This window comes from Vanellus vanellus (genome assembly GCF_965231255.1).
Source record: "Vanellus vanellus genome assembly, chromosome: 1".
Lineage (NCBI taxonomy): Eukaryota > Metazoa > Chordata > Aves > Charadriiformes > Charadriidae > Vanellus > Vanellus vanellus.
In genome coordinates this window covers 125206068-125219737 of record NC_138905.1, presented here as the reverse complement: position 1 = coordinate 125219737, position 13670 = coordinate 125206068, and the positions used below count along the sequence as shown (strand labels likewise).

General features: G+C 43.8%; 1 protein-coding gene across 1 annotated transcript in view; it reads right to left on the bottom strand.

Moving 5' to 3' along the window:
• Nucleotides 1-11332, bottom strand: part of MAOB (monoamine oxidase B) — a gene marked incomplete at its 5' end in the record, with an annotated part of 59699 nt that extends 48367 nt beyond the window's left edge. Inside the window, one exon of the mRNA XM_082491534.1 lies at nt 11287-11332. Within this exon, the coding sequence (XP_082347660.1) occupies nt 11287-11332 (46 nt within the window). The remainder of the gene's footprint in view (nt 1-11286) is intronic.
• Between the last annotated feature and the right edge of the window lie 2338 nt (nt 11333-13670).

Sequence of the window (13670 nt, the reverse complement as noted above, 5' to 3'; positions counted from 1 at the left end):
AAAGGTATCAAAGGAACTCTTTTTTGATGCAAGTATTTTGACCATGGGGGGAGATACTCTCTCTCTTCCTAAGCTGTATCACTGTGCAGCAATGAATGCCATTAAAATGAATATCACTCACTTACAACATTAGAGAACTTAAAAAATAATAAAATAATAAAACTCCAGTTTCAGAAACCCCAAGGAGCAAAAAAAGACATTATCAATCTGCTTATCTGCTTAAAATGTTCATTTAGTTAAAATATTTGTACAAAAGACATAACATTTCTGCCTAGGATACGGCACTCTATGAGCAAATATAATTTATTTCTGTTAGCACTTCATTGTCTAGCCGAGGCAATGAGTTTTTCTGTCTGAGCGCTGTTCTGTAATCTTGTCACCGAGGTCAGTATGGGCATCCCCATGAGTTAATGCGACTTTACATGAGCATAAACTCTAGTCCCAACTTTCTGTGATCTCTTCTCCCTGGAAGTGCTCCTAGATGATTCATCCAGTGTGCAGGGAGCAGTATTTATGAAGCAGAGTTCTTAAAAATCAACATTTATAAACATTCAGTCTACATTTGTCCCAGGCATTGCACCCGGTTAAGTGATACAGAGCCTGGCCAGTTATGCACGAGATGACCAAAGCAGTGGTACCTTAAGCCCAAGCCCTGCCAAGCATGGCGTAAAGAGAGCTTGTTGCATTTGGATGGAAACCCAATGCATTCAGTGCAGCGGTGCCCAGGCTCAAGCGCTGAAGCCACAGCTGTTCTGCCCTTGCCCAGGGCTTCCCTTTAGTTTCCATTGCATTTTTACATTTGAACTTTCCAACGAAACTTCAGACTGACAAAACCGGGCACTCCAGCATGTCAAAGGATGAGTATTTCTTGTATCAATCATTTATTCAGTATTCTGTTCATTTAATTGTCATGTCCTACACATGGAACGGTACATCCATTCAATGCCCACCTCGCACTTCAAAAGAAGGAGTCAGAAGTCTGTTTCTAGGCTCCAGTCTGGTTAAAAAAAAAACAAACCCAAACACATTCTGCATGTCCCTTGTTACAGCCCCAGGATATACTGAAGAGTTAAGGTTAATTGCATTATTATTATTATCATCATCATCTGTACTGCAGTATTATCTCACACTTTCAATCTCAGGGCTTAGGTCATCTCTTTCTGCTAGTTTACACTCGAGTCTGCCTCAAAGCACAACAGACCGAGGGAAGAAGCAGGGGAGATACAGAGAACTGAAAGACAATGCAGAACTACAACAAACATACTGCGGCATTGGAACAAACAAAGCACAGCACAATGAACTGGCTGAGACATTATATGGGTAGTTTATTAAAAGCATCCTTTTAGGCATTACTAATACAAAGAGATACACAAGCAAATGAAACACGAGCCAGATTTACTCTGAAGAAGAGTTCTGCCTTCCATACATACCAATGTGGGAAAAAGACTAAGCTACATCTAGAAAGTTTTGAAAAATTACGTAGCAGTTGCCTCGGAAAAGAAATGCTTTTTTTGTTTTGCTAATTTCTGCATGTTCTCAAGGAAAGAATTCATTTTTTTTAGTCCCCTGAGAAAAGTAAATGCTCAAAATGCACGATCAGATAGAAGAGGTGAACTTAAAAAATAAACAGACCATCATTCTCATATTTTGACATTAAAGAGTACCATGTAATTTCCCAGTTTCTCAGTATCTGGTGACTCACTGGCATCCATCTAGAGAAGGTCACTTCTCATGACAGCTAGCAAAGCCCCCAGCAGAGCCACCGTGCCCTCATTCCAGGGCTATCCATTTTATTTCATGTTTTCCTTGATCTTCAGCTAACTATTTTCACCCAGTTGTACCTAATAATTATGGATTTATATTCAGCATATCTCAGTGTCACTTTTAAATATCCACCAACCCACGTTCCAGTGACTCTCTGGAAATTCTTATCATCATCATAGCACACATATGCAGTAGGTAAGTGCACACACACATGCACACACAGGCTAGGTACTACTAGCTTGTAAAGCTTACAAGGATTTGTGAACATTTTATCTATTGGAACAACTGAAAAATGAAGATGAACCCCACCACTTCCCAGCATCCTGTATAATCATTTTACATGCCAGCCAGCTCTTTGCTGATATCCCAAAAAGACCGTTTCTTGATGGCTGCTTCATTTCTTGATGAACCAGGCTGAAATACCAAAGGCTGAGTACATAGGTGTTATGCAGAGAGCCCAAAAGGGAACCACAGAATAAAAAGTTTTTCAAGTAGCTGTCTTCCCTCCATCTAAGTGCAAGCAGGAGAAAGTTTGAGCCAAACAGCTCATAAAAACATCAGTGTTATGAAAGAAAAAATGCTATCATTAGATTTGTACCATTCTGATACAATACATGTGGGGAAAAAAAAGGAAACATAAAGGAAAAGAGAAGTATCTAAGGTGTAAAATAAAAGAATCTACACTCTTTCCTTTCCTCATTTGTCCTCACTATTTAGCATAACTTACTGATTCATCCCCTGGCCAAGTTAGCTTCATAAAAACTTAACTCATATGGGAACAAAAGAGGTGTCTTGCACCAATATTTAATGCATTCAAGCACAGATCTATCACTCAAGCAAACAGGATGCGAGTTTATATGCAAGCTATCCAGGTAATCATGACACATAGTACAAACCAGCTGTTTGATCAGCTGTTGCCGTGTGCAGTCAACCAAAGAGACTGCATTCAATGTTTTATATATGAATTATACCATCAAGATAAAGACCAGCTGGCTGGGAGGCAGGAGGCTACAAAGGCATCTTTCTTCCCCATCCCCTTCACTCCCAGCCGAGTTATATGGTAGAAAATGAAAAACATGAAGAAGTTGTATAGTCCAAAGTAATATTTGTAAGAACAGGTTTCAAATTAATTAAAACTTCATGGAACTCTTTAACCACCTGAAATATGAAGTACCAAACAGTGGTCACCACCATAACCCAATCCTTGTAACTGCAAGATGACAGAGGCTTGAATGAACCACGGCCAGACTCTTCAGTGTTAAGCCAGTGTTAAAAATTAGCGCAACTATGATGTATTTTGCCATAGCACCAGTTACCAGAAGTAGCTCACAGGGTCTCAAACTTTCTAGACTGGACCACCCTTTATTCTGGGGATGGTCTCCACTTCTGCGTTCCCCCATCCTGTCCCTTGCCCTCCCTTATTCTACACACACACAGAGCCCCTACAAAAAACCCTGATGCCCATCATTCCCTAAGCAGTTCCCTGCACTCCATCCATAGCTGCTAATGCTCCTGATGCCATCAAGAGCCCATCCCTCCTAACACTAAGTCCAGGCAGCAGAGTCCTGTGGGGCTGTGGGCAGCATGGGTAGAGCAGCCCCACGTATTTGCTAGGGAGGTGGGAACATCTGTCTGGAAGTGGGAGAATTACAAAGAAGGACGGGGGACAGAAGAAGAGATGGACAAGAAGAAAAATATGGGTTGAATTCCCTTGGACAGCTTTGCCCCTGAAAATATTTCACTCTCTCTCTCTCCCTTGGAAGACTGCTCTTCCCATAAATAATATTATCAGTTTCTTGAGTAAGTCAAGGCAACTCCTCTTTGGCTTGACAGGCACTTTCCAGCATCTCCTCTTTTGCTAACTTATCCAGAACTCAGGGTCTCCACAACTGAGAGACTGATGCCCATTCCCTCTTTCTGTTCCCTTACAGCACTCCAGCCCCAAATACTTGTCATAATAATGCATTGTGGAACAAATAAAGTTTCTAAGGGACTTCACGCTCACATTACATTTAAGCAAGCTGTTTGAACAGAAAACTGACAGGATGGAAAAGGTTGTGCAAAATACAAGTCTATGGGTGGGTTATCTAAAAAAATACTGGACATCCATGGTTTAAATACCAACGTGCTATGGTGCACTCTCATTGACCACTGAAATCAGGAGAAAAAACTTCAAACAAGGATCACACAACATTACAAAATTATAAACCTTAGACACAAATCAGTCTGTAACAAAATAAAGCTAGTCAATTAGATTAAAAATCACATTTTGACAAACCATCTCACAAGGCAGCAAGAACCTTAACATCTGACATACATTTATAAGCATGAAATAGGTTATCAGCCCAGAAGGAAAATCATGTTAAGTTCAAAAATGGCTATATAAAAATTAAATGATCGAAACTATAATGACATGAGTGGAATTCCCTCAAGAAATTGAAGCCCAGCTGAAGCTACAGAGTCCTCAGTACAGGAAAGACACAGACCCGTTGGAGCAAGTCCAGAGGAAGGCCACAAAAGTGATCAGAGGGAGGGAATCCCTCTCCTGTGAAGACAGGCTGAGAGGCTTGGGGTTGGTCAGCCTGGAGAAGAGAAGGCTCCAGGGAGACCTTATTGTGGCTTTTCAATACTTAAGGGGGGCCTACAGGAAAGATGGGTACAAACTTTTTAGCAGGGCCTGTTGCAATAGGACAAGGGCTAATGGCTTTAAACTAAAAGAGGGTAGACTAGATATAAAGAAGCAATTTTTTACAATGATGGTGATGAAATACTGGAACGAGTTGCCCAGAGCCATGGTAGATGCCCCATCCCTGGAAACACTCAATGTCAGGTTGGACAGGACTCTGAGCAACCTGATCTAGTAGAAGATGTCCCTGCTCTTTGCAGGGGGAGGTTGGACTAAATGATCTTTGTAGGTCCCTTCCAACCCAAACTATTCTATGATTCTATAAATGCTGAACGATTTCAGAAACATAACCGAGAGCTTTGTGAGCGCATCAAGACACGTTCTCTGTAAAGAAAAACCAAAGGAAGGCCTTCAATCCACTATGGCAGTGCTCAGCAAACTTTTATAACCATGCTAAACTTCATCAGTGCACTGTGAAATAGCTGCTACAGAACTGAGACAAAACACAAAGGCAAGCGACTCCTGTTCTGGGAAAGGGCAGTGAGACAATATGGCTTTTTATCTTTAAGTAACAGAACTACTTAACTACAGCTGTCAGTTGTGCTATAGAGAAGGAAACTATGCCAGTGGGAAACGTGCCAAAATCAGCCAGATTGTTTACATACAGAATAGTAACTTCTGAAGAAGAAAAGCCTTCTCAGTTGACTAAATTATGCGTAAGACCTAATTCATTGTCATTAGCTGCTGTGTAAGATATGTAAATATAGAGCAAATTCTCTGCTGGTTTCTGATACTACAAGCAGCACTAGAAGTTACCTCTGGGGCTATCAGGGCTGCGTAAGCCCGCGTTGCTCAGGCTGCCAACTTAGGTAGTACAAACATGCCTACGCTAGCTTTTTGCCACAGTTCACCTGTTGATACCTCCACTCACCAGTTGTCCTTAAGTCCTCGCGTACTCCTGAGACCACGTCAGACAGCCTGAGCACTCCCAGGATGGAGCCAGAGCAGTGGGCTGCTCCTCACAGTCTCTGGGACTGCAGGCACCAGTGTTTGACCCAGACGCGTATCACTGTGGCAACAGACATCTCACTATTTGGTGGAGACTGACACTATGGTCACTCGCTAGAGGGGAGGAAAGCATGCTGAATTGTGTGTCTTTAAAATTACTCCTGTTCTTGATGGTGCCAAGGAGTAAAATGAGCAAATCAAAATTCACAAGGAGACAGAACGTGATCTTTCGGCAATCTCTTGATGCTACACGAAAATTAAAGAAAAAAAAAAAAAAGTAGGCAAGGAGAAGACACAGAGGATGGGGACAGAGGATGCGGGTGCACATCTGTGGTCAGGATGACCATGTAACTAATTTTTAAGTGTGTCTTCATGGAGGAAGAGCACAAAATGGAAATGCTTACTCCTCCCATGTTACTACCTTTGATCTGCAAAACTAAAGTATCCCAAGACAGCAACTTTGCAGTGTCTATGTTAGCAAATAGTGCAGAACAGCAGAAGATCTGCAGAGTAAAACAGTTGTATCTGAATATCTGGTATCCGTACTATATGCATGAAAGGGCCTTTATTTCAGACTAGCTCTTGTATGGTCCTACAGGCTGAACATTCCATCAGGGGTTGGAGCTCAAAAGGTGAGCTCCTAGAGCACGTCTTCCCATTTGGTCTCATGAAAAAAGGAATCCAATGCACATGCTCTGACCCTGCTCTGTGGTGCACACCATAGAGCAGTGAGTAGGGTGAATCAGGAGATTTGCTCAAGGTACATACTTGATCCAAACCAATACACTAATGCAGATGAATACCTACCACCACCTGCAGTGTGGCTAGGTTCTAGGTGAGTGCTAGACTAGACTCTGACAAATACAACGAACTGAAAGCACCACTGCAGGTGGTTGTCCAAATTAAAAATGCGCTGAACTTTGTAAGAAAGAACTTTCAGCCTCTCCTGTGTCTGATCTTGTTTGTCAAAAAAATGTGCAACTCAGCAGTACCGATAAGAAAGTCCTGTGGACTTTGCAGTTTGTGACCCTAACTTCAACTGCGACACGCAAACTTGGATTCTCCACCAGTTATTTCCACAATAGCTACCCAGGAATCCCTTGCCCACAGTTTTTCCATCCTAACTTACCTTTTTTGTCCCTTCCAGGGTGGTTTTCACATTTTGCTGAACAGACTGAATGAACTTTCCCTAATACCACCCTTTCGTAAAGGCTAAATAAGCTAATGGAAAAGCTTTCCTTAATGATGCATCACTCTGAGCCTTGGGAGATGAGATGGCTCCTGCAGGTAGACTGGAAAGCTTCTTATCAAATCAACTTTCAGAGCAATTAGGAGGTATCAGGCAGTGAATTACAAGTGCTGTCCCTGCTGCCTAGGCTACCAAACTATTTCACAACATTATGCAGCTGCCTTCTGTCCTGTTTACTGTGTATTGCCAAGATTTTTTTGTGAAGAATCTAGAAGTCACATGGCAGGCTCCACTCAACTGCCTCAGACTCCTTTGCAGTAGCCATGAGTGTAGTTGAATACAAAAGAAAGAACACCCTGACGGCAGATACAGAAACAGATGACTGAAAATATGAACGAAGAGCTTCATCACGTCTCCTGAGTGGGAAATGTCCCGGATTCCCTTTGCCGAGTGCATCCCCAAGAGGGTGGTATTCCTCGGAGAGGGTCACAGTCCTCCCACAGATGGATCCATTCCGTTTCAACATGCACAGCTACTTCATCCATGTCTGTGTTTTGTTTTGGTCTGGGGTTTTTCCCTTCCAAATGGGCATCTAGTATAGGACAGCTAGACTAGTAATGTTCTCCAAAAATACTGTCTTGCTTGGCAAACTATCTTTTCAAAAGAGGAGTATTATGGCACTGTAAATTACTACCAGAGAGCAAAAAGAAATAAGTAACTACTGGAGGTTATGCATCTCATGTACACTTTTCTTACAACATGTCCCAGTTTTGTTTTGAAAAACAATTTTGTCCTCTGCTTCAGTCTATTTTAAAACAGATTGAACATCTTCAGGCAATAGCCCCCAAAACACCTGATATCTTTTTGTTTTGTTTTGTTTTTTAGTAATTTGAAACTGGCTCAACAGATGGCAGCGAGAGCTACTGTAATTATACAGTGTATTAGATCATCATACAAATGCAAAGCAAGGCTTAAGAAGAAGAGTACGGAGCACAGTGGTATCTCAATAACGCAAGAATAGGTATCTAAATATTTTAAAAACCTAGTGTTTCAATAGAAATATTTTATCTTACAGTAGGTTTCAGTTCTAAACTTACATGAACATGCTTGTGAACAGGAAAACACTAAGCATACTTCAAATAACATTCACCATAATTAAGAAAGGGCTTCACCTTTCAGGGAAAAAAAAGTAATCCATTAACCTCACTTCGATTGTAAAATCCATGCACTAGAAATTTAAGAGAAGCATTTTCTTAAGTAAGACTTAGGATAAAATCTGGTAACTTCTTTGAAAACAAAAAAAGGAAAGAGGTCCCCCATGCCAAAAGCAGCGACAGGAAGGCACTTCTGAAAACATGTGGAGGAAGTTTTTAAACGAAACCTCTGAACAGATTCCAAGATTTGATTTAAGAAAATTTCTGTCATCGGTGCCTCTATTACAAAGATAAGCAAGTTTGATGACACAACCTCATAGTTTTCTCATAGTCATTTCCATCCTCATGCTTGAGGAGCCCTTCAGAGTCAGAGACAGCTCTCAGCAAACAGAAGAACCTGTCACGACACAAGTTCCAGTTCTATAGGACCATTTATGTTTATAATCTAAATATTCTTTAGTACCTGACATACTACATACAGCGCGTGGCTAAGCGTTTTCATACATGCATTTTTAAGTTGGGAAATTTTCTTTTAAAATATTTCTTTATAATCTACACCATTCACAAAGATTTCAAGGACTTCAGCAGACGTTTTACCCATACAACAGAACCTACTCCTTAGTAAACCCTCCTGTTCCTCAAAGGAGGAACTGTCAACAACTGCATTCTCAATAATCAGAACTCTTCAGAGAAGCCACAGACCATTTTCTTAGACTTGAAATAAATTAATGAAGACTAATTTTGAGTAGATTTTCATTACATAACACTTAAATTAGCTTGTTCTTTAGTTTTATTTTTTGCTTTTCAACAAACCTGCAATAAAGGACACTGAAAATGATTCGGAAAAGGATAAACATCAGCCCCATCAGATAAAACATCAGCCCCTTCAGAGAATGGTGTTGTGAAGGCCTCTGCATTGCTATTCCGTCATCAGTTTGTCACTCTTCAAATTTTAGACCCTACTAATTAAATCTGGATTAAAAAATGGGCAGAACTGCTGCCAAAGAGGGTCAGAGCACTGCAAATGAACAGTTTGCAGTGCTCTCTGCAACATGTTTGTTCACATCCTCACGTCAGCCCAGCAACTCTCTGTTTCTTCTGCGATTACCTGCTTTGCTTAGGGCTGTAGCGGCTAACTCAAGCACATTTGAAGGTTATGAGAGCTTTCTGCTGTTTTACAGCTGTGCCCTGACTGATGCCTTCCTCACCTAAAGGCAGTAACAGAACAGTCTCAGTCCACTGCGCCTCAAAAACAGTGACTTTCTGAAGGAAAGCACATCAAATCCAGAGCAACAAACCTGGTTTCCAAGGAGTGACCCATTTTAAAAATCATATACTTCATTCTCCAGTGTACAGGAGAAGAGATCTCTGCAGCAGTTTGGCACATCAGCAGGGGTTTTCAATCAGAGCAAGGAGATATAAAACCATAGTTTCATCACCTGGCTGCAAGGTCAATGATTTACAGAGAAGCGTGCGGGCAGAAGACGGAGGTGAATCAGGAGTGGTTCGTAGCAGCTGAAGGAAAGGGACTGAAGAGAGGTGCTTAGTCATTAGTCATTTTTGTGCACGTATATTCTTCCAGCCTGTGTGTGAGGCCAGGAGAAAAGCTGCTACCGCATGAAACCAGAGTGCTTTGGTGAAGATTTGGCGTAAAAGGAAGTAAACAGAAAACTGGTTCTATACACTCCCCCTTGCCACTTGCTGCTGCCTGCAGGTCGCAAAGAGCGAAGCACATGATTTAATACGGCACAGCACTGCTCCTCTGTTCCGACTGCTCTTTCAGAAAAACATATGTGTGCTGTGCAGGCCTGCCATGAAAATATTCCCATGGCAACCATGAAAACAAGGTATTAAAAGCTGTTACACTAACTCTTTCACTCCAACTCATTCAACAGAGGGAACCTGTACCACTACTGCTGTACAAAAACATGCCACTGGAAATGTTTTCATTTAGAAGGCATGAGTAGATAGTTAACCCACCAGTTAATTTTCTGTAATCAGCTTCCACTGTGAAACATGGTGTAAGTTAAAAATTAGTAATAACAACACTGTGCTCAGAATCAACTGTGCTTTACAGAAAAGCGATGGTTAATTTTTGCTAATTGAAAAACATACTCGAAGCTTTCGATAATTATTCAGCAGTTTGTCATCAGAGAATCATCCTTAGGAAATAATGCCAATGCTTTTTTGTTCACTGCATTTTATACATCATTCAAATTGCATACTGCGCACCTTAATATAATGGGTAAACAGACATCTAGAATTATGTATAAATAAATAGTGGAAATTAAAAGCCATGTAAAAAGAGGATGAATAAAATAATGTTTTGCAACACATCTTGAGTAACTTGTTTACAATTTGGCAAGAGACACTACTTGGATCTGTGGATGTACGCGTACTCATTACACCCTGAGCAGACTAACATACAGCAAGGGAGCTATCACGCTGCATACCTCCCAACGCTAACAGGCCAAAAAGCAACTGTTTGATACATCAAAGGCACTGAAGAAAAACTAATCTACTGCACATACACAATTTATTTGGCACGTGTATCTCAGAAGAAAATGCAGAAGGGAGAGATTCTCCCTGGGCAGGCACAGAGGGCTTCTAGCCAGGATTAGGTTAAAAACAGCAGATTGCCACTCAGTGCAAGACGGTTTCCAGGCCTGCTGTCCACATCTGCCAGACCGCTCATGCTCTCAAATCTGTACCTGTGCTGAATGAGGAACCAGAAACTTACTAAACCATCCAGCTGCTTTCAGGCATTTTTCCTTTATGCTCCTACCTGCTCTGAACAGAAGGCACCCCAAGATTTACATTAGCCACGTGAGGCCAAGGGCCTCACGTAACACCCCCTGGACTTTGGTGCAGAGGATTCAGAGCGCGTATGGCCTTGCCTGCCCAAAACTTTCAGGGGCTCCAGTGAGAATTACAGGGGTTCGGGGGATGCCGGGGCTGGGCCATGGAAGAACCAGAAAAATAAAACGAAAAATAAATAATAAAGACAAAATAATAAAATGAAGACAAAATAATAAAAAAGCAATGAAAACAACAACATAAAAAAACAGATAAATGTTAAAGATTAATAAAATAAAAATAATAAAATACAAAATAATAAAATATAAATATAAAATAAAATTAATAAAATAAAAATAATAAAATAAAAATTAATAGAAAATAATTAAAACTACTAAAATACAGCCTGCGCCATGTGGCATTCAGCCCGAATTACGGGGACCGCTCTCAGCCAGCCGTCCCCAGCCGGCGGGGATGCTCTCGCACCTCGGGCTTCCCGGCGGAGACCCGCTCGGGCCGAGGAGAAGGCGGCGGCGACCACCACCGCCGCCGCCGCGATGCTCCGTCCGCCACGCCGGTACCGCCGCCTCCCTGCCCCGGGCGGGCCGGCGGCTGTCCAAGCCGGCTTCCCCCCGGGTGCCGCCACCCTGCTCGGCCACCGGCCACCCAGGCTCGGCGCCTCAAGGGCTGACACCACACCACACCACACCACACCACACCACCCCCCCGCCCCGGCCCGCCGGACCCACCTGAGATGCCGCCCCCGACCACGACCACGTCGTATCTCTCAGCCATGGCGCTGTGCCCCCCGCACCGGCCCCGCTCGCTCGACTCCCTCCCCGCGGCGGCTCCGGTCCGGCTCTGGCGTCTCCCGGGCGGACACCGCCTCGCTCCGCCCCGCCCCGCTCCGCTCCGCTCCACCGATGGGCGCCGCCTCCCACCGCCCCGTGCGAGGCCGAGGGCTGGCGGCGACGCTGGGCCGGGGCCCGCCGGGTGAGGGGGCCCACCCCGCGGGGCGACAGGCCCGCTCGGGGAAGGGGCGCCACGGGGGCGAACACGGCCCCTGCTGAGGTGCCCTTGGTTGGGGGACGCAGCAGTGGCAGGCTCGCTGCCCTCCGCTCCCTGAAGGCCATGGAAATGTTGGTGTCTGCTTCTGCACCCTCTGCGGTGTTCCTGGAGCCACCAGAGGGGACCTGCGGCTGCCAAGGCTGGTGGTATGGACTCTGGAAGACCAGTTAGTGCTTTCCTTGAGAGCGCCTCAAAATGAGCAGCACCTTGTGCCAGCCACAGTTTGTGCTGTGCGACAGTGACATGTGTCAATGCTCCCCCAGATTGGCCTCCACACCAATAGTGGTCTGCTGAGACACCTCTCCCACACCAACAAACTCACCTGCGGGGAAAAGGACTGGCTCATCCAAGAAGCAACAGTGTCATCAAATTCACCTGGAGCCTTCGGGCTGGTCCCCAACACACCCAGTAGGATATTCTGTCACTTGAGTTTCTGCTCTACCATGAGGGTGGCTCCAGGAGAACTGGCTTTGGGGATGGTCGAAGCATGCAAACATGTTTTGTCAGGTGTATCTGTACAGATTACATCCATCAGTCATGTCGGTCATACCTGACCTTCTACAGTCAGCAGGCTCAAGGCAGAAGGTCCCCAACCCCAAGACTCTTCTGAGCCAAAGACACTTACTCAGTCTGTGTCATTCTCCATTTCCTGGAGCCGTACATCCGAAGAAACAGGCCATGAGAATCTGGACAGGATTCCTTGTCCCTCTTCCATAAGACCTCAAGTAATAGTTTATGGTGTACAGACACAAGGGCACCTGTGATGGGAGTCACAAATACTGACTACAGCAGGTGCAGTCCTACCTTTTTGGGGAGACTGGGAGGGAAGAAAATGTAGGGGTCAGGAAGCAGAAGGTCTAGATCAACTGCCTGCAAAGCTAGTAATCATTCATGGACCCATCCTCTCTTTCACTGCTGGGAACAGTTCCCGCTCTGTGCCGTTCCCTGTGTCCCGTCCCAGCATTGTGTGGCACTGTGTGAGGTGGCACAGGCCAAACAGCGCCAGGAGGGGTGCTAACAGTTAGACAGTAAGATGATCACAGAGCACTGCCTGAGCGTATGTTCCAGATGCTCATAGTTTGCTAGAACACACGTATCCTGGATCTCATGCACAGTGGATGACACTTTGTGGGCAGAGTTTCATGTCCTGTGCTAAGGCTCTAGCACCTTCATGACACTCCATGATGAAATACCCTTCATCTTACAACTATACTGTCTAACAAGCATTCGCTGTTCACTCATACTTTTCACAGAATTACAGAATGTTTTAGGTTGTAAGGGACCTTTGAAGATCATCTAGTCCAACCCCGCCCCCCACCACAGGCAGGGACATCTTTCACTAGATCAGGTTGCTCAAAGCCCTGTCCAACCTGACCTTGAACACTTCCAGTGATGGGAGCATCCACGTCTCTGGGCAACCTGTCAGTGCCTCACTACCATCATCATAAAAAATTTCTCCCAGATTAAAAAAAAATATCCCTATGCTTCCACCTCATTTTCCTTCCCGTCTCTGCAGCGTTTCTCATCCCCTAAAGATGTGCTTTTACATACTTCCCCTCACCTTTTTTTAGTCTCTTTTCCAGGCTTCTTCACCTGCATAACTCTTCTCCTTGTACCTTACCCACTCTTTCTCCAAGCTGTGTGCCAATCGACAGATGAAGTCTGGCCTTTGGGATGAAAGCCCCCCAAAACCTGAAGAATTTGTGAACTAAATGCCATGATTTCAGCATAAGGGGAAGTTTGGGTTAAAGGAAAGATTAAATTAAAAAAACAAAACAAAACAAAAGAAAACAAAACAAAACACCCACCAAAACCCAGAGAAGGAGCAATATCTAACTGAAACTAGTTTATCACAGTTCTCAATATCTGAAGTATGAAATTTTCATTTGATTTACCTGATACCTTTATTACTTTGTGACTATTAGATTAATAATTGCAGCAGTGATACCCAGAAAACACATGCAGCACTTGACTTTCATGGGAATGCGATTACTGCAGGATCATGAGTGTTTTTTGTTTTGGCTGGGAGAAGGCGTGCCAGAGGGGCAAGGGATGACAGAGCACC